The following is a 21,401-nucleotide window of genomic DNA, read 5'->3' as shown; positions in this document are numbered from 1 at the left end:
TACTTATGTTCAGAATTTAAAAAAAAAAAAGGAAATATAAACAAAAATACTCAGCTGGAACATGGAGTTTGTGACATGAAATAATATACTATAAGCCTGGAACAATATAGTTAAGCCAAATCATGGAAGGCTTTAAATGCCAAGTTGTGGAGTTTTCACTTTATTTTTAGAGGCAAAAGAACCACTCATGATTCTTTTTTTTTTTTTTTCTGGTGAGGCAATTGGGGTTAAATGACTTGACCAGGGTCACATAGCTAGTAAGTATCAAGTGTCTGGTCTGAAGCCAGTGAACTCAGGTCCTCTTGATTCCAGGCCTGGTGCTCTATTCACTGAGCCACCTAGCTGCCCCACCATTGCTGATTCTTAAGCAGAGAAATTACTTTCACCGCATTAGGCGCCATGTAAACATGATTCTCAAAAAGTGCTCTTCAGATGATGTATCAGCACCCACAACCTTCTTTGCAGTTAGTTTCTGTCTCACAAGGTTATTCTTTCCCAGAACCCTTTAACAGACTCCCAGGGTACTTAACATTCAATTCATTCAAAGCAGCTCTTAATGAGCTTAGGCTGCTTAGATATGTTTTATTATCAAGTCCTTTGACCTTCATAGAACTGTTATGAAAATGAACACAAAATGCTTTTTGACAGAGCACTGAAAGCCACAATCATAAACAACCTAAAAAGTATTTTCATGAAAACTCACTCTCTGCTTGGCATGGTGGCACATATCTCTAGGCCCTGCTGTTGCAGATGCTGAGGCTTGTGGATTGCTTGAGCTCAGGAGTTCTGAGCTGCAATGAGCTAAGTCAATTAATGTCCAAACGACGTCTGTGACCAATACAGTAAACCCCTAGAAGAAGGGCTCACTAGGCTGCCTAACGGCCATCACTAATCATCTTGACTTATGTCTTGTCACTGGACTTCAGTGACACTGGGGAAGTAAGGCTGATGACTGAGTGCAACTCTGCCTCACTTAAATCCAACTCATGAGCATATCACCCTCATGATATCATTGTTCCTCTTCAAGAACAAAGGACAAACAAACAATAAGAGGGGGCAATACCATTTATCAAATACGTACTATGTGCCACTAGGTGATGCAGTGGATAGAGAGCGCCCGGAGTAGAGTCAAGAAGAGTGATCTTCCTGAGTCTGAATCTGGCCTCGGACCCTTACTACCTGTGTGATCCTGAGCAAGCCACTTAATCCTGTTTGCCTAGGTTTCCTCATCTGTAAAATGAGCTGGAGAAGGAAATAGCAAACCAGTCCAGTATCTTTGCCAAGAAAACCCCAAATGCGGTTATGAAGAGTTGGACACAACTGAAGCAACTGAACAACTATGTGCCAGGTTCTGTATTGGGTATTGGGAATAAAAATAAAATAATAAAGATAAAGATCTATATTATAAAAAGAAAAAATACAAAAATAAAAATTAAACAATTCCTGCCATCTATCTATCTAGCACCTACTCTATACTATGTACTGTGCTAAGCACTTCCCAAATATTATCTGATTTGTTTTCAGTTGTGCATTATGTACATGGACACATTGTAAAACTTAAAAGGCTATAAAAGTATCATCAATTGTTTAGATTTTTTTTTTTTTGGCTAAGCAATGGGGTTAAGTGACTTGCCCAGGGTCACACAGCTAGTAAGTGTCATGTGTCTGAGGCTGGATTTGAACTCAGGTTCTCCTGAATCCAGGGTTGGTGCTCTATTTACTGCGTCACCTAGCTGCCCCAATTGTTTGTATTTAAACACACTAGTGGGTCCATGACCAATAAAGCAGTAGGATTCTCGTTAGTAAATTACCATTTGCAATATGAATTTTAAATATAAACATTTCCTGGTGATAACTACTCCTTCTATGACTATCCCTAAGAGTAAACACTATTCCAAATCTTAACTCTTCTCTGCCTTGAATAGCAGCATTCTCAAGTCACGAATCCAACTGAGATCTAGCTCAGAAGAATTAAAATGAAAAGGACTCCTCCAATATGAATGAAGTGATGCAAATTCAGGTTACTCCACTTTATTTAGATGTGCTTTTTTGTTTGGGCCTAGTGACAGACTCTGTATCTGTTGCCTGAAGACCAGCTTAGCTAAGTTTTGAGAGGTTCATTACCAGAAGGTTCATTCCAATTGTGGGGGGCACAATGGAGGGAGTGTATGGGTTTTTTTTGACAGTCACAAAACTGTCCACTAAAGTATGAAGGTTATCTGCATTAGTAAAGAGAGAGCCCATAATGATAAAATCCTGACTCTTCTGAAATATCTGGAGAAATACTTGTTGGAAAATGGGAACTCCAATTTTGCTTTAGATTTACAAAATATCCCAAGTCAAGAAATATGTGGATAAACTGCCTAAATGCCCCTCATACATAAACATCTCTGTCTGTACATTTTGGCTGAACCCTGCTAGCACGTGCCTATTATATTAGAAGTTTTCAATCTATTTTACACCATTTCAGAATAAGTCTATTATTAAATATTTTATGAAAATGACTATTGTTTTTGAACATATGGAGATGCCAAAGAAAGATGTTCTATTTTGCAGATTTCTCCAGTAAAGCTTATTTTGGGTGGGGGTGAGAAACAGAATTGTAATAGGATGATTTTTAGTTCTTAAGTGCTAGAAACAGACAAGAGTGTAATCACTGAATTCAGTTTTTTCCATCACGGTGATCAAGTTCTCACTCTCTGGGTGTGGCACAAGAAAAATCTCTTCTACTGAATTTTGCCCATGTTTTGGCCTAGGATAATACCTATGCAGCAGAGAGAGAATCAGCACATTGCCTTTGGAAGCTGTGTTTTTTGTTTGTTTCTTTGTTTTGTTTTTGTTTATTTGTTTTTTGCTGTGGGCTGACAGTCATCTGAAAGGCCTTGTAAATAAAACAGGTATTTCCTACATAAAGCAAAGTGATGCACACTGGAGACACTGTAGAATCTGGAAGGAAATGGTACTTTGGAGGACATCTAATCTGACTCCTTTAATTTAAAGATGCAAAAATTGAGGCCATGAAGCATGAATTGACTTCCCAGATATAGAGACCACACCTGGATCCTGGAAGATTAAGTATTCAAAGAGTAAGAATGTTGAAACTTCAGAAGTAGTAAGTGGATGGTCTGGGACTCCTCTTTACAGTATAGTATGTTAAACATCTTCCTCCCAAGGTGGTTCTCTTCCACAGTTAGCTAACATTTCTAAAAGTAAGTGTTTTTAAAAAAACAAAAAAAAAACAAAAACAAAAACAAAACAGAGGCAGCTAGGTGGCACAGTGGATAGAACACTGGCCTTGGATTCAGGAGGACCTGAGTTCAAATTCGGCCTCAGACACATAACACTCACTAGCTGTCTGACCTTGGGCAAGTCACTTAACCCCACTGCCTAGCCAAAACAAAACAAAAAAAACTCTCTGTAGTTTGGGATAAAGTTATAATTAGCTTATAGCAAAAGTTTTACATGGTTGCATTTTAGTGGTTACTTTCAGAGCACAGAAGAATTTTTCTGAGAGTTTTGGTATCTTAGGAGTGAAAAAAACCCTGGGAAATCATAATGTAACTAAGTCAGAAATTTGGGAAACTAGCACTGACTTTTGCTTGGCTGTGAGATTACTAGAGGACCTTGGTCTATACAGGAAGGCACCTGTCAAAGGTCATCATGTCAATCAGTCAATAAACATTTATTAAGCACCTACTATGTGCTTAATGGCACCTACGATGCCAGATATCGTGCAAAGAGTCAGAAATACATCCAAAGGCAAAAGACAATCTCTGTTCTCAAAGACCTCACAATTGAATGGGGGAAACATGAAAACAACTGTATACAAACAAGATACAGATAAGACAAATCGGAGATGATCCCAGAGAATTTGGGAAAGAATTCTTGTAGAAAGTAGGATTTTAGCTGGGATTCAAAAGAAGCCAGGGAAGAAGCCAGGGGAGGGAGATGAGGGAAGAGTAGTCATTTTGCAGATACAGAAACTGAGGTGCAAAAAAATGTACATGACTTGGCCAAAGTCACAAATATTCAGCAAAGGAGCTAGGATTTTAACCTAAGTGTTTAGAAGCAAAATGCAGTTCTCTTCCCCCCGGACCCCACTGCATTGTTGGGCATATTTTTTCTGTTAAAAGCACAGCAGCTAAGAAATTATTACTTGCCTTCAAGGTAAACCTCATGCCTCTAAATTGGGAAGTAAGTGATAAGGGATCAGTCATTCTAGACCTAATTCTTACCAGTGAAAAGAAACTGCTGTTATGCCACCTGGGCCTCCATTTCCTCATTTCTAAAATGAGATAGTTGGCCTAGAAGATGTCAGTGATTCTCAAACTCCATTGGACAACTGAATAACCCTACACTATTAATTTGGGAGAGGAGTATTGTGATATAGGAGATAGGGGGCCAGCCTCGGAGTCAAGAAGTCTTGGGTTTGAGGCCTTCCTTTCACATCTACTGGCTGTGTAACCCTGGCCACGTCATTTTCCCTCCATGTGCTCTGGACTAGAAATTGTGGATGAATTCCTGAATGTGCATTAGCAGAAAAAGATTCCACACTGGAAGCTGCCTACAACTGATAAAATAACAGGTCTCAACCAAAAATAATAATTTTCTGACAATATATTGCTTAGAAGAAATGAATTTTACTGGTTTCTAATTTTGTACACGAGACGTCAATACATTTTCTAAATGCTGCAAAAGTCAAATGAGATAGCTCCTCCAATCTATCCTTCATAAGATCATTGATTTTGAGATGGTAAGGACCTTGTCGGTCAACTTGTCTCCTTTCCCTCATTTTTTTGCAGATAAAATTAAAGGAAGAAGCAACTTTCCCAAAATTCCAGATCTAGGACTCAAACCCAGGTTCTCTGACTCCAAATCCTTACCTGTATCCTCTCAATTCCTGTCTTCCTCCAAGACTTGGTTCAAATCTGACCCTGTGCAGGGTGGATGTCCTTGTCTCCTTACGTACTAGTTAACGTCTTCTCCCCATGTTATCTTTGATCTCTTATACCTATTTCTCCTATGTAGTCGGTTATTTGAATGTTTTTCTTTTTTATTAGAACGTATGCCTCTTGAGGGCAGGAATTATTTTTGCCTTTCTTTTGTATCCCTAGTGGTAAGCACAGTGCTAGGTACATAGTAAGTGTTTAATAAATGCTTGTTGATTGATTGATCTCTCTAATCTAATGCGCTTCATGGCCAGATATACCTTTCTTAAACACAGATCTGATCAATACAGCTTGCTCAAAACCTCTGAATGGCTTCAGATAGCCTACAGAACAAAGTTCGCATTGCTTGGCCTGGCATTCAAAGCTTTTCACAACATTGTATACTGCCTGACCTTTCCAGCCTCTTCTCAAGTGAGTCAGATAGAGGCTAAGTGACTTGCCCAGGATCATACAGCTAGTAAGTGTCTACAGCTACATTTGAACTCAGGTCTTTATGATTTCAGGTCTTGCTCTATCCAAAGTGCGGCCTCATGAGGTTCTCTATGCTTGCCACCTGCTGACCCATTCTTTCACGAGCAATTCAAATGACCCGTTGTCCATGAATCCCTTCCCAGATGTTCCATGCCAATAACAATCACTTCCCGCTTGAGTACTGAGTAGGAGCTGGCATGCCATCTCCTTTACACACAGATTATCTTTGTCTGTATCATATTCCTGCCCCCTACTAGACTATAAGGGCCACATGCCCATTCCTCTTGCTCCCCGGTTCTCTATCACCTATAGAATAAAGGACAAAGTTCTCTGTTTGACCCTTCACAGTCTGGGTCCAGTGGCTTTTCCCATGTTCATTGCATACTCTTTCCCTTCATATACTCCCCTTTGCAGACAAACTGCTGTTCTTGATGCTCCCCAAACTTGGCTTTCCATCTCTTGCCTTAGGGGCCTGTGCATGGGACTGGAAGGTACTCCCACCTCATCTCTGTTTCCTGCAATGTATCACTGTTTCAAGACTCAGATCATTGGGGGGGGGGGGGGCGGCGGAGCCAAGATGGCGAAGGGAAAGCAGTGACTGTCTTGAGCTCTCTCCCAAAGCCCTCCAAATACCTAAATAAATATCTCTAAACAAATTCTAAAGCAGCAGAACCCACAAAAAGACAAAGTGAAACAAATTTCCAGCCCAAGACAGCCTGGATGGCCTATCAGAAAGGTATATTGTGCAGGGCGGGGAGAGGAGCACAGTGCCGTGTGGGTGCACAGGCCGCAACGAACCTGGAGCAGGCCTCAGAATCTTGGGCAGCTGTGGCAGTTTCCAGACTTCTCAACTCCTGAACGCCAAAGTCAACGTAGGTCAGTGGGAAAAGTCTGTGACTGGAGTGAGAGAGGAGCTAGGTCTAAGCTCCAAGTCTTGAGTGCGGCCTGGGGCCGTGGCTTTTTCCCAAGCTTCCAGCCCACAGACTGAGGGGGAATCGAGTGGCTGATCAGAGGGGGATGGCAGGGATCTCTTTGCCAGTGCTGAGGCAGGACTCTCTTGCTTTCCCAGTACTTGGATCTGGGTCACAGTTCTGAGGGGTAGTCCTGGGGCAAGGAGGAATGCTGGTGTGATGGAGCTTGTTGTGGTGGTGGAGAAGAAACACCTCACCCCTTATCATAACACCTTGGAAGAACTGACACTTTTCAGGTCCCTAGAAGTACCTCTGAAAACAGATGTACAAACCCCTGAAGCTTGGGACAGTACACTCTTCACATTGGAAGCAGACTTTTACCTTAACAAAGTGTTTAAAACTCAAGTAATTGGTTGGGGTCATGAGTAAGCAGTGCAAAAATAGTCAGACTACATTATCTTACTTTGGTGACAAAGAAGATCAAAACATACAACCAGAAAAAGACAACAAAGCCAAAGCTCCTATATCCAAAGCCTTCAAGAAAAATATGAATCAGTACCAGGCCTTGGAAGAGCTCAAAAGGGATTTTTGAGAAGCAAGTAAGAGAAGTAGAGGAAAAACTGAGAGTGATGCAAGAAAATCATGAAAAACAAGTCAACAGCTTGCTAAAGGAGACCCCCAAAAATACTGAAGAAAGTAACACCTTAAAAAATAGCCTAACCCAAATGGCAAAAGAGGTCCAAAAAGCCAATGAGGAGAAGAATGCCCTAAAAAGAAAAATTGGCCAAATGGAAAAGGAAGTCCAAAAGCTTACTGAAGAAAATACTTCCTTAAAAATTAGAATACAGCAATTGGAAGCTAGTGACTTTATGAGAAATCAAGACACTGTAAAACAAATCCAAAAGAATGAAAAATTAGAAAACAATGTGAAATATCTCATTGGAAAAACAACGGACCTGGAAAATAGATCCAGGAGAGAGAATTTAAAAATTTTTGGACTATCTGAAAGCCAAGATCAAAAAAAGAGCCTAGACATCATCTTTCAAGAAATTATCAAGGAAAACTGTCCTGATATTTTAGAACCAGAGGGCAAAACAGAAATTGAATGAATCCACCAATCTCCTCCTGAAAGAGATCCCCAAAGCAAAACTCCTAGGAATATTGTAGCCAAATTCCAGTGTTCCCAAGTCAAGGAGAAAATATTACAAGCAGCCAGAAAGAAACACTTCAAGGATTGTGGAAACACAATCAGGATAACACAAGATTTAGCAGCTTCTACAGTAAGGGACTGCAGAGCATGGAATATAATATTCCGGAGAGCAAACGAGATCAGATTATAACCAAGAATCACCTAACCAGCAAAACTGAGTATAATCCTGCAGGGGGAAATATGGTCATTCAGTGAAATAGAGGACTTTCAAGCATTCCTGATGAAAAGACCAGAGTTGAATAGAAAATTTGATTTTCAAATACAAGACTCGAGTGGAACATGAAGAGGTAAACAGGAAAGAGAAAATCATAAGAGACTTAGTAAGGTTGAACTGTTTACATTCCTGCATGGAAAGATGATATTTGTAACTCATGAGACCTTTGTCAGTATTAGGGTAGTTGGAGGGGAAAAAATTATATGTACATATATATATATATAGATACAGATAGATAGATAGAGGGCACAGGGTGAGTTGAAAATGAAGGGGTCATATCTGGAGAATAAAATTAAGGGGTGAGAGAGGATTATACTAGGAGAAGGAGAAAGGGAGATGTAGAATGGGGTAAATTATCCCATACAAAAAAAAAAACCAAACCAAAAACAGAAAAGGAAAGGCTCTTACAGTGGAGGGGAAATGGGGGAAGGTGAGAGGGAATGAGTGAATCTTATTCTCATAGAATTTGACTTAAGGAGGGAATAACATACACACTCAATTGGGTGTGGAAATCTGTCTTACCCTACAGGAAAATAGAGGGGGAAGGGGACAAGAGAGTAGGGGAATGATAGAGAGGAGGGCAGACTGGGAAAGGGAGTAATCAGAAGCAAATATTGCTGAGGAGGGACAGGGTCAAAAGAAAGAATAGAATAAATGGGTGGGCAGGATAGGATTAAGGGAAATAGAGTTAGTTTTTCACAGCATGCCTACTATAGAAGTGTTTTGCGTAACTGCACATATATAACCTATATTTAGTTGCTTGTCTTATCAATGAGGGTGGGTGGAGAGGGAGGAAGGGAGAAAATTTGGAACCCAAAGTTTTAAAAACACATGTTTAAAAAAAATGTTTTCATATGCACCTGGGAAATAAGAAATACAGGAAATGGCGTACAGAAATCCATCCTGCCCTACAGGAAAATGGAAGGGGAAAGGGATAAGAGAAGTGGGGGGGAGAGATAGAAGGGAAGGCAGACTAGGGGAAGGGGTATTCAGAATGCATGCCATCTTGGGGTGGGGGGAGGGGCGAGATGGGGTGAAAATTTGGAGCTCAAAATCTTGTGGAAGTAAATGTTGAAAACAAAAAAAAAATAAAAATTACCACAAAATTTAAACAAACAAAAAAAGACTCAGATCATGTGCCACCACTTCTGGGAAGCCTTCTGCAATCCCCTTAGTTGCTAATGTTCTTTTCTTCCTCAAATAATCATAAGAATAATAGCTAATATTTATTTAGCACTTAATGTTTTGAAAAGTTTCTCATATATAATTATTATATAAACAATATATAATATCAAAAATAATATATTTACAAGTATCTATAATAATAGATATATCTATATAATAGATACAATATAAATATTGAGAAATAGACACAAATAAAATAGATATTATAATGATAAATTATAAATACAAATAGATATAACATGAATATAAAAATTATATTTACAAATATATAACATATAATAGGTATAATATACATAATATAGTAACACATTATAATATATTATACATATAAATAATACATATTATATATGTGCAACATAGTACAGTAATATTGTAGGTAATTAAGTAATACTTTTAAAATAGAATTGTAGACTCATGATATATCATTTTGTATTATGTTTATTTGTCTACAAGTTGGATTTCCCAACAAGACTGTGAGTTGCATGGCAGAGCCAAGTCTTCTATGATTGTTCTATCTTCCCTGATGCCTAGGACATTATTATGCCTATTGTAGGTGTTTAATTAAAGTTTGCTGAAACATAATTGTCAAGCGTTTTCATCATCATCATCATGATCGGGGGCTAAAATAGTTTGGGTAGGCGATTTATGATCCGAACCCTCAGGCTTTATAAGTGGGGCAATAGAGATGCTTAGTTTTAAATAACTCTTGTACTTCAACCAAGTTTAAGGCATTAATTAGGACGTTAGAAGGAAAAGGCAACCCTTCCCTTGGGCGAGGATGAGGTCAGAGGTGCTGCTTAGCACTGGCTCCTAGAGAGCAGATAACATACCTTGACTTTCGAGTTTTCTATCAGGTGCTGAGCCATGGATTTTATCAAAACTTCAAAGAAAAACCACGAATACTGAAAAGAAAGAAACGCGTAGTCATATGAAAAACTAACAAGAACAATGTCCTGTATAAAAATCTCTACTCCAAAGTGCTGTCTGGTCATTTTGCATCTAAATACAATTACTCAGTGATAGTGGAGAACGAGGAGGGGGTGTCTCCGAGTGCAGTTACATAATACTGTTACCTGTACTCTGGCTTCAGAATCTTGCTTAGACACATGTGGAAGGGAACTCTGGGTTGGTTGAACTTAGCTCCTGTATTACTCCACGGTCTTGGACTTGCATTGGCTCAGCATTAGTACTGCAGAGCTTTGATGTTTTCTTTTATTTATAAATGTTTTATGGGCGTTTTAACAGGTTTTTATTTACACCACCATCACTCCTGAATTCTCACAGAAGCTATCCTTGTTACACAGCAAATAGTTAAGCAATGCAAACCACTGACTCAAGTCTTCCTACCTACCTTGAGAAGTTTATTGCTGGTAAGGAAGTCAGCAGACGGTTTCAGGATTGTGGTCATGGATTTGGCCAGTTCTTCATGCACAGTCTTATATTCTGAAGCAACATATGGCTCAGCTTTATAAGCATACTTGGGGGAAAAAAAAGAAGGTAAAATGAGATTTAAATAGGCCCTACAACCTGGTTATAGTCTCAAGGTGAGGTTGATGCAGTGGTTAAAAGTTCCAGAGGAAAAGATCTGCCCCAAGAACTGAAACATACAGAGGAAGGGAGGGATGTGATGGGAATTAGGCAGGCAAGCCATCAAGCCAGAACTTAGCTTGCCAGAAGAAATAAATTCAAGTCACAAGTCAACAAACATTTATTAATTGCTTACTATGTGCAAAGCAGGAGGAGATGAGAGTGGGGGGAAAAGGGCACTGGGATATTTATGGCTAAACATGAAAATAAGAATGTAAGAAACTTTATGCTGAGTCTAACTTTTTGCTTTATTATGGCTTTGACTGTGAAGTCAATAGATGTCCCGCAGGACAATTTGGTAATTTATATCCTTCTTAGTTAAAAATTTATCTAGAATACATTTAAATTTCTTTTAATAATCTATCATTCATGAAATTTTTAAATGCTTTCTTTATGATAGAACTTCTTTGGATGATTATGTTTGCTACATTTTGTGTATAGAAAGATCTTGTTACTGGTACTTAAAAAAAGAAGCCCAACCCAAACTGAAAAATTTGAAGCTTCAAAGTGGGTTCCCCAGTTCTAATATAAACATTAACTGTGTAGCATAGACAATGACATTTATTTTTTTAATTTTTTTTTTACATTCATTTTATTTTCCGTTCCAAATGCTCTCCCCTCCCTCCATCCCTTCTCCCACCCATTGAGAGGGTAAGCAATATGATACCCATACATATGAAGTCATGCAAAACATATTTCCAGATTAGCTACATTAAAAAAAAGCAAGAAAAATAAGAAAAGTGAAAAAAATATACTTCCATCTTCACTCAGAGTTCAACAATTCCCTGACGTTGACATTTAAGTAAAAGGGAAAGAGTATTTTTTAAAACGCATTAAGATACTGAAGAGTTCTCTAGTGCGAATCTTAAAGAGCCACAGTTTTAAATCATTTTTGATGAAACCAACTTCAGAAGAATGTTTTATAGGAATGAAGATATTTGTTCACGTACTCATTCATTCACTGAATAAACATTTATTAAGTATCTACTATAAGGAAGGCACCATACTAGGTGCTAGAAATATAAAGGCAAAAGCCAAACAGTTCCTGCCCTCAAGAAATTCATATCCTACTGAGGAAAAAACATGTACTTGGGTAAGTAAATCCAAAATATCTACAATGCAAATCCATAGGATTTTTCTTTTTTTGCAACGGAAGGATACCAACATACCTTTACATAGGACCTCAAGTGGCTATCCAATCCTTCTTCATGGCACTGGGCAACCACATGGATAATGACTCTGCCATCAAAAGGAAAAATAAATCAATGAGCCTTAATGTTGAAAGGAAACCATTCAAGTTTCAGTTCTAACATAGATGTTGTTAACAAATCTGTTAAGTAAAATGCTGTTTAGGACAGGAAGCATGGAGTAAGCAGAACTTTATGAAGACCTGCCTTCATTCTATATTCTATGGACACAGACTATGGGTGAGTCATTTAACTTCTCAATGTCCCAGATGACTCTCTCAGACTTTAAGCTGCACAAGAATTCCTGATCTGTACCAGTATAAGGAGTTTCCATACTAGGAGTTCCACCAGCAGATGAAATCACAGATCCAGAGGCAAAACAAGAAAAAAACAGTGATGCCACCAATATGATACGAAAATAAGAAATAGATGGGAAAACTTCAGTTGTACATATGAATGGGAGAGGCATATGGAACAGATCTGGGATTTCACTAGGATAGGGAACTATGACAAGCTTCATATACTGACATGCTCAAAGATATGGTGTTTTCACCTTACCTTGTCACATTGACTGCTACTTCCTCTTGGGTAGTTCTGGTGAGAACTCGGAAGAGCTGATTGAGGATGGTGGGCAAGAAAGCTATCATGACATGACCCTCCATTGCATGAAGACTCTACAGATAGAAAATGACATGCTAGTTATTACTATTTAATAATAAAGTATACTGATGTCTTTTGTAATATATTATAATAATTATAATTATTATTAATTATAATAATAATGGCCAGGTTTATGAAAAGCTTTACAGATATGTTATCTCATCTTATCATCACAATAACCCTAGAGAAAGGTGCTATTATTATCATCCCATTTTGCCGATGAGGAAACAAAAGCAAATAGAAGTTAAGTGATGTGTACAAGGTCATATTGCTAGAAAGTATGTGGGCCAAATTTGAACTCAGGTCTTCCTGACTCCAAGCCCAGCACTCAATACAATGTGCTGAGGCATTTTTGGATATGCCTTTATATCTAGGACTGAACCCTCTCTTGTACCTAAGAAAAACATAATGACAATTGAACACGACAATCTTCCCTTGTAGTGCCCCACTCCTCTGACAAGAGGAGGGAGGTACATTTCATTATTTATTCTCCAAGAGGATTAAGGTTTTTTCCATTATGGTCCTGGCTCATATGACTCTTCTAGTTCTGTCTGCCTCAATTTGCTCATCTGTAAAATGGGGATAATAACTGCACTTATCTCCCAGGGTTGGTGTGAAGATGAAATGAGATAATAATTATAAAGCATTTACCACAGTGTCTGGCACATAGTAAGCACTATATAAATTTTAGCTATTATTAATACTCTTATTATTATCGTGTTTCTCTGAATTTCTCACATTTGTCATTTTTTATTGCACACTAATATTAACATACTACTGTTAATTCAACCATTCCCTAAGTAAAAGGTTACCGAGTTTATTTCCATTTCCTTGAGTCCACAAAAAAGTACCAAAATGACTATTTTGGGATTTTCTAGACCAGAGGCATTAAACTCACTGCCTATTGGCTGCCCCCAAAACCCGTAATGGTGGCCAAACCAAATTAAAATGTGATTGGGAAAAAGTTAATAAAATAAATAAAAATACAATAGAATATAGATAATGTTAATCTGTGGTGTTTGACACCACTATCTTAGACTTTTCTTTCTGTTTTTGCTTTTTTTTTTTTTTTTTTAACTTCTTTGGAGTATGCACCTAGAATAAACTATTCCAACCAAAGCTTATTCTATATGTCGGTGCTCTTATAAATAAGAGATGAATCTAAAGTTTAAAAGGGTCTTTAGTCAAAATGACATAGTGAGAGGTTTTGGGAGCCAAGTTGTTCACATTCCCCTCAAAAAAAAGAGAGAGAGAAAAGAACAATAGCTAAAAACATACAGTACAAAGAAACAATTACAAAGAAAATGAAAACATCTAAAACAAAGAATATAATACAATTTTTTAAAAATCCTATAATAGCAAATAAAACAAGTAAAATACCCAAGGCAATTCAGATGGATAAAAACACCACAAGACAATCTGAAAGAAGTCCTCAGACAGAAAAGGATGTGTTTAAAGAATTTAAGCAAGAACTAACACTGGTAAAAACAAATTACAAAAGGATATAAGAGCTCTTACAGAAATTAAAGAAACAGAAGAGGAACTTAAACTAGAATTAAAATATGCTTTAAGAAAGGTAAATTTTTAAAAAATTACTAACATGAATATAATAAAAATAAAATAATTCTATATGGAAAAGCAAAAGAGATGTTATTGAGAAGGCATAAATTTGAGAAAACCCAATTCACTGTCTTCTAGCCAAGTCAAGCAAATCACTTCATTGTTCTTTGCAAACCACATGCTGGGCCCCCTCAACTCCTGCCCAACAAATCATGTAAACCTTTCTCTCTTTCCAAACACCACTCTAGATTTACTTCATGGTCTGAGCCTTCCTAGACTAAGTTTGCCTGGCTCTAGCCCCTCCAATGATTCTAGCAGCCCCCATAAACACTTATATAAAGCCATGATTACTCATCTTTCCATTGGATGTAAATTATAGGAAAACAGAGTAGATGAGGTATCAAATTGGAATCTATATAATATGAATTTTTATTGAAAGAGGGAAAACAGCAAAGGCAGATAATCAGATGGCAGATAATCATGGGACATGAGATAAAGACCTCTCATATCCTGTCTCAGAAAGGACCTTGAGATGTATGAGTATTATGAAAATAGGAAAAAAAATGAAAAATTTTACTGGGTCCAACCAGAGATCCATCCAGTCATTGTATTTTGTTTGACAATGAAACCTGGAGACATTCTTCAAGGTAGCATAACTTTGTGTTTTGGCTTACATTTCTACTAGTACTTGCCTTTTCTCCCTCTATTAAATGATTAGCTTCTCAAAGGCAGGAATGATGCCCTGCTTCCCATTATACCTAAGTTATAGACCTCAAAACAGAATGGGCACACAATAAATATTGACTGATTGAAGTAAGGCTTACATAAAGAAGGATGATTGTATGAAAGATTAGAGGGGCATGTGTGAAAACTATGGAAGATGTTAGAGATGGAATGGGGATAAAGTCAGGAGTAGCATCTGTCACTCCTAACATCATTATTCTTAAAAATCCAGGATAATAAATGTGAATTATTATCATCACATACAAAGACCTTCAAGTCAGTTTCTCTTCTCTTAAAAAGAACCCTTACTGAGCTCTGCAGTGAAAGAATATCATTTCAGTCCAGACAAGAACACACCCAATGGCAAACTTATTTTAAAAATATATTCTCTAAAGAGAAAGTCATTTAATACCTTAAGATATTTTACAAGATCATTCCCTAAGGCCTGAGCTCCAGATTCTGTTTTCTGGCAGTACTGGAAAAAATTATGTAAGTGCTGATCCTAGGAGAGAAGACAAAAAAAATTCATCAAGGTAATGAAATTTTCAGAAACAAGTCAAAATATTTAGCTGAAGAGCCCAATTGTTTTACTTTTACTTAGAAATGCTAAGAGAAATGCAACTACATTTCTTTTTCATTTTTAGGAAGAGAAACATGTCCATTCTTAAAGCATGCATGATCAATAATGCTTTATGAAACTGTGAAAATGATAAATAAGAGCTACCAACCATATTAAATTGCTCTAAGATATCTCAAAAAAAGGGAAGTTTTCTTTTTATCTGTACACTTTATTTCTATCCAGACTTATCCAGAGCTGATGATTTAAAACCATAGTGTACTTTTTTTTTTTACTTTGCTCTACTAAAAGAACAAATAAACTTGAGCTTAATACAGAGTGTTTATAAAGTAGAGTAAAAAGTAGGACTTTGTTTTTCCAAAAAACACGAGCCTTTAGCTACACAGCTCTTCCATTCATGTTACCAGAATATCATTTACCTGAGTATACACAGTAGAAACTAGATGCGTTGAAACTCTCAACAGCGGCTTGCCTCCATCTACCCATTTAATTTCTGGCCCATGATGCTGAATGAATATGGAAAACAGAAAATAAAATATCAACACAGCTAGTTCCCTTATTCATGCTAAATCACAGTTTGGGTAGGGAGTGGGGGGGTGCTTTCAGGAAGATAAAATAATGATAAAAACATAGAATTTCAGATCTGAAGAGGATCTTCAGGCGACATAAAAAGGCTTCAAGAAGGTGACTCATTCAGAATGACAAGCTAGGTACTAGCAGAATGGGAATAAAAACAAAACCTAAGTCTATGAAAAATGATTTTTTTCTTAGTAACTATTATCTTGGAGATTCAGAGCTTCCTCATCTCCCTTTCTTAAAAAAAAGTTCAGTTCTTCAGAAGGACATTAAGATCTAATCTAAATGGGTCTATTCCTGCTCATTGTATTGTCCAGAGAGGACTGAGAAAATGTTGGTTCCTCCCTATTGTCAAGACAGGTGAGATGGAAATTGATGTCTCTTGGATCAGGCTTAAGTGATCTGAGCCATGTATTCAAAGACCCTCATTTTACTATATCCCACCTCCCAGAGTTGATTGGCATCCCTTGGGAACCCTTACTCTTCGAAGGGCATATAACCCTGTACCCCAACTCCCAAACTGAGCCAATTCTCAATGGGACCCCTTAGGGGGCCTCCAGTTTTGGACTCAACTCCCATGCAATGTATGACAATCTAGCTCGAGAGAAATTAAAATGGTGACACAAATACCCTAATTTCATTTGTCTCTTTCTTAGGACAGACTCTGTTTCAAATTGGGGTTTCAACAAGTCTGACTTAAAGTATGGTACTCATTCCACTTTTTCCAAATCACTCTTGTATTTAGCCTGTTAGCTGACAATGTCATTTCAATTCTGGGTTGAGAATAAATACAATCCCCACACTATCTGTAACTTAATCATAATTTAGCATACTGGAGAAGACTGACTATTTGGGGAGTATGTCTGTCTCTGCAAATAAATCATTTAAATATCTAAAAATTTATTTAACATCTGTAATTTAAATTTTTTGTTTATAAACTATAATAATAACAATAATAACTGACAAGTATATAGTAACTATGTTTGAAAGCACTTTACATATATTGTCTCAACTGAATCTGAGAATAACACTGTGAAGAAGGTAGTATAGCAATTACTATCCCCATTTTACAGATAGGAAAAACAAGGTTCATAGAAGTTCAATACCTCATCCATAACTAGACAATTAGCGTTTGAGGCAGGAGCTAAATCCAAGTCTTCCCGATTGTAAATTCAACACTCTATTTATCCTGTCATTGTTGCCTCCCTGAAAAAAATATCATTTACCTTCATCCTAGGGATACACTCTGGCGTACCAGAGAGTTCCAATTAGCTATGGCCAAATGCAAAAACAACAACAAAAAAGAGACCTCAGAGGACCATTCGAAAACAGCTGACATAGTACACACACTTAGAAAGCAATATAAATGGAGTAAAATTTAAGGATGGGGGGGGAACAATTAAACTTATTAAAAAGATTGGTGAAACATCCAAGCTTTGCTGAATTAGAAAAGCAAAGAGAGACAAAGAACAAAGGTTTCTTCATATTGCTTATCTGAAGCCAGGGTCAAAAATCCTAATGATGGTGAGTGGTTCTAAGTAGTTCTCGGCTTTTGGGCATGGTCCTTTCACAAAGAGGCCACTGCATATCCAGGAACAGACAAACCCTGACTAAGATAGATATCTCTGTTTCACTGCAAAGGCTCCCCTGGGACAGCTACCCTAAAACATTCCGAAGGTAATGCTGGCCTAGCCCCAGAGATCATATTAACATTATCAGCATTGTCTGTTTCTTCTCCTACCCTCCTTTAATATGAATAATTGAAAATGAAATACTGCTCCCTCCTGTCTCTTGCATGGTCTTTGACATGCTCTGATGAAACACCGGGGAAAAAAATCCCTAGGGATTTTATACCTTGCCCATTCCAAGCTCTTGGTAGCCAAGGTAGCCAGAGGGAAGATTAGCCGATACAGGAATGTGCTGCTCACTGGTTACCACCCTTCCGTCTTTCAGGAGTGGAAGCCAAGAATATCCAACTGGAAGAAAAGGAGGAAAGGTCAGTTTCAAATGAAAAATTGTTATGCAAAGGTGCTTGGCCTGTAAAGAGTCCAGTTTGGAGTTGTTAAGTGATTACTACAAGCAGAGCACTGTGCCAGGCACTAAGAGAGATATATAGATTAAATAAGACAAAGTCTCTGCCCTCATGGAACTCACAATCCAGAGGGAGGTCATCATACATACACACATAATTATAATAATAAATATACAAGGTAAATACGTAAGCAGGGTATAAGCAAATGCTAGGCAAGCTCAAATGGAGGTTGGGGGGGATCATTACTGATGTGGGGACCAAGGATGGCCATATTCATAAAAGAGTTAGCATCTAAGCCGGACTTTAAAGGACATGTAAGGTTTCAGCATGCAAGGAGGCAGAGGCATGCCTGATACAAAGAACATATGGACAAAGGTATGGAGGCCAAATGGTATAGGACTAGTATAGGGGAAGGCAAGTAGTGTGTGTACAAGGGAGTAGTGTGAGATCAGGCTGGAAAAGTGGGGTATTACATAACAGCGGAAGGACCTTGAATGCCAGAGGAAGGAATTTTAAAAAATTTTTCCATTGGCAACACGGAATCAATCTTCCCTTTAGGGCAAAAGATTTATAAATTATAGTAGAATGAGACTCCTGAACATGGGCCTATAAAGATACTTTAATAGGTGTTTTGTTCTTTTTAGATTAAGAATTTAAAATTACAGTTTGCAAAATGTTAACAAAAGACTAGGTGAGCCACCTCTGCACACCACAAATATTAAAACATTATACAAAAAATGTTTTTAGTCAGCAACAAAATGGTTTCCAAGTAAAACAAGAAAATGATCTGAGAAGCAAACTTAAAATGACTAAAATAAAACGCTGTTAGACCAAACCTTGTGTTTCAACAACATCTTTCTTTTTCGTGCTTCCTTTACTGGAATTATCACAGCTGACATGGTAAAACGTGAACAACAAATGGTGTTTTTCATGGAGCTGTGTGGGCAGTTCTATTTTAATCTGAAAACGCAAGAAAGAGAATACCAGTGCTATTGATTACTCCCAAACAACTGACAAAAATTCTTGGCCAGCACGGTGGCACAACATGCATGTCACCCAAAGCAGAAACAAGTGGGGAGTTAACCAATAACCTCCACTTAGGAAGATATTTGCATAGTGCCTGGCACATAGTAGGTTGCTTAATAAACGTTGACTGATTAATGAACGGACTCATATTTAAATGAAAAAAAAAAGCAGCATACACCACAGTTGCTTTACACAAGGTTACATCAAGGAATGGCAAAAAAGAACTTGGTGGAGCATGTGGTTTTTAATAGAAATTTTCCAATAATTTTAATTCAAGGTATTCTAATTATAATAATGAAAAGCAATGAGGACCAGTGGATAGGTCTCAGAGAGAGAAAGCCCTGGCCTCAAGCACCTCTGACATGCAGTAGCCATATAACTCTGGGTATATTACTTAATCTCTCAGAGCAAGAGAAGGAAATCTCTAAGACTAAAAGTTAAAGATCTGCTTGGGTAAAGGGAGTTCCCCTGTGGAAGCTCTCTAAACCTGATTAAATCAGACATTTGGATATCTCCCCCACCCCTGCCCAAATTAGAGTAACATTCTGAGGTGAAGATAACTGACATTTGAATTTAAGAAACTGAAACATTTAATTCAGTCAGGGCATCCTGACCCTTGGGGTCACTTTTTCCCAAGTGGGCAATGAAGAGAAATGCCTAAAACTAGCTAAATCCATTTTAATCTTACAAATATCCCTCACCTCGTCATAAAGTTCTGGGTTTTGGTGATGATGTAAAACAGCAGCAGAAGAGCTTCGCGTAAATACTGGCCCACCAGGTCTTCCATAGATGCACTAAAAAGAGTAAAGAAAGGAAATGAATTTTGAAACAAAGATCCAACTTTTTAAAATCATAGTTTTGAGGCAGAGGGAATGTGAATTACTTCCTAAAGAAATAGGTGAGGGGGGGCAGAGCCAAGATGGCGGAGGGAAAGCAGTGACTCGCTACAGCTGTCCCCCAAACCCCTCCAAATACCTTTAAAAATGGCTCTAAACAATTCTAAAGCAGCAGAACCCACCAAAAAAAACAGAGTAAAACAAATTTCCAGCCCAAGACAACCTGGATGCTTATTGGAAAGGTATACTGCGCCGGGCTGGGAGAGGAGCGCAGTTCGGCGGGGGCGCGCAGGCCACAGCGACCCTGGAGCAGGCCTCAGAGGACTGAATCACAGGCAGCTATGGCGGTTTCCAGACTTTTCAACCCACGAACACCAAAGACAACTTAGAAGGTCAGTGGGAAAAGTCTGTGACTGTGGTGAGAGAAGGAGCTAGGTCTCAGCTGCAAGTGCCGAGTGCGGGCCGCAGCTGCCTCCTGAGCTTCCGGCCCACAGACTGAGAGGAAATCCAGTGGCTGATCAGAGGTGGATTGTAGGGATCTCTGCCAGAGCTCAGGCAGGAAACTCTTGCTTTGCCCATGTTAGGATCTGTGTCACAGTTCTGAGGGGCGGTCCTGGGTGAGGAGGAGTGCTGGCAGGGTGGAGCTTGTTGTGGCGGTGGAGAGGAAACACCTCACCCCTTATCATATCACCTTGGAAGAACTGACACTTTTCAGGTCCCTAGAGGTACCTCTGAAAACAGATGTACAAACCCCTGAAGCTTGGGACAGTACATTCTCCACACTGGAAACAGACTCCTACCTTAACAAAGAGTTTAAAACTCAAGTAATTGGTTGGGGTCATAAGCAAGCAGCGCAAAAAGAGTCAGACTATATTATCTTACTTTGGTGACAAAGAAGATCAAAACATACAACCAGAAGAAGACAACAAAGCCAAAGCTCCTATATCCAAAGCCTTCAAGAAAAATATGAATCAGTACCAGGCCTTGGAAGAGCTCAAAAGGGATTTTGAGAAGCAAGTAAGAGAAGCAGAGAAAAACTGAGAGTGATGCAAGAAAATCATGAAAAACAAGTCAACAGTCTGCTAAAGGAGACCCCAAAAAATACTGAAGAAAGTAACACCTTAAAAAATAGCCTAACCCAAATGGCAAAAGAGGTCCAAAAAGCCAATGAGGAGAAGAATGCCCTAAAAAGAAAAATTGGCCAAATGGAAAAGGAAGTCCAAAAGCTTACTGAAGAAAATACTTCCTTAAAAATTAGAATACAGCAATTGGAAGCTAGTGACTTTATGAGAAATCAAGACACTGTAAAACAAATCCAAAAGAATGAAAAATTAGAAAACAATGTGAAATATCTCATTGGAAAAACAACGGACCTGGAAAATAGATCCAGGAGAGAGAATTTAAAAATTTTTGGACTATCTGAAAGCCAAGATCAAAAAAAGAGCCTAGACATCATCTTTCAAGAAATTATCAAGGAAAACTGTCCTGATATTTTAGAACCAGAGGGCAAAACAGAAATTGAAAGAATCCACCAATCTCCTCCTGAAAGAGATCCCCAGAGGAAAACTCCTAGGAATATTGTAGCCAAATTCCAGTGTTCCCAAGTAAAGGAGAAAATATTACAAGCAGCCAGAAAGAAACACTTCAAGGATTGTGGAAACACAATCAGGATAACACAAGATTTAGCAGCTTCTACA

The 21,401-nt window shown here is 38.2% G+C and overlaps 1 protein-coding gene across 1 annotated transcript in view; it reads right to left on the bottom strand.

Moving 5' to 3' along the window:
• The window catches only part of DOCK9 (dedicator of cytokinesis 9), a 359,630-nt gene that overhangs the window by 102,142 nt on the left and 236,087 nt on the right, over positions 1-21,401 (bottom strand). Inside the window, exons 16-25 of the mRNA XM_027854137.1 lie at positions 19,928-19,961; positions 19,570-19,662; positions 18,679-18,802; positions 17,665-17,786; positions 15,654-15,740; positions 15,070-15,159; positions 12,273-12,388; positions 11,697-11,766; positions 10,292-10,417; positions 9,771-9,842 (exon numbers count right to left, since the gene is read on the bottom strand). Of these exons, the coding sequence (XP_027709938.1) occupies positions 9,771-9,842; positions 10,292-10,417; positions 11,697-11,766; positions 12,273-12,388; positions 15,070-15,159; positions 15,654-15,740; positions 17,665-17,786; positions 18,679-18,802; positions 19,570-19,662; positions 19,928-19,961 (934 nt within the window). The remainder of the gene's footprint in view (positions 1-9,770; positions 9,843-10,291; positions 10,418-11,696; positions 11,767-12,272; positions 12,389-15,069; positions 15,160-15,653; positions 15,741-17,664; positions 17,787-18,678; positions 18,803-19,569; positions 19,663-19,927; positions 19,962-21,401) is intronic.

Source organism: Vombatus ursinus, unplaced genomic scaffold, assembly GCF_900497805.2.
Source record: "Vombatus ursinus unplaced genomic scaffold, bare-nosed wombat genome assembly UNPS02010304.1, whole genome shotgun sequence".
In the NCBI taxonomy this organism is placed as follows: Eukaryota; Metazoa; Chordata; class Mammalia; order Diprotodontia; family Vombatidae; genus Vombatus; species Vombatus ursinus.
Note: the sequence above shows the minus strand (reverse complement) of the source record. Positions and strands in the feature narration are given on the sequence as shown.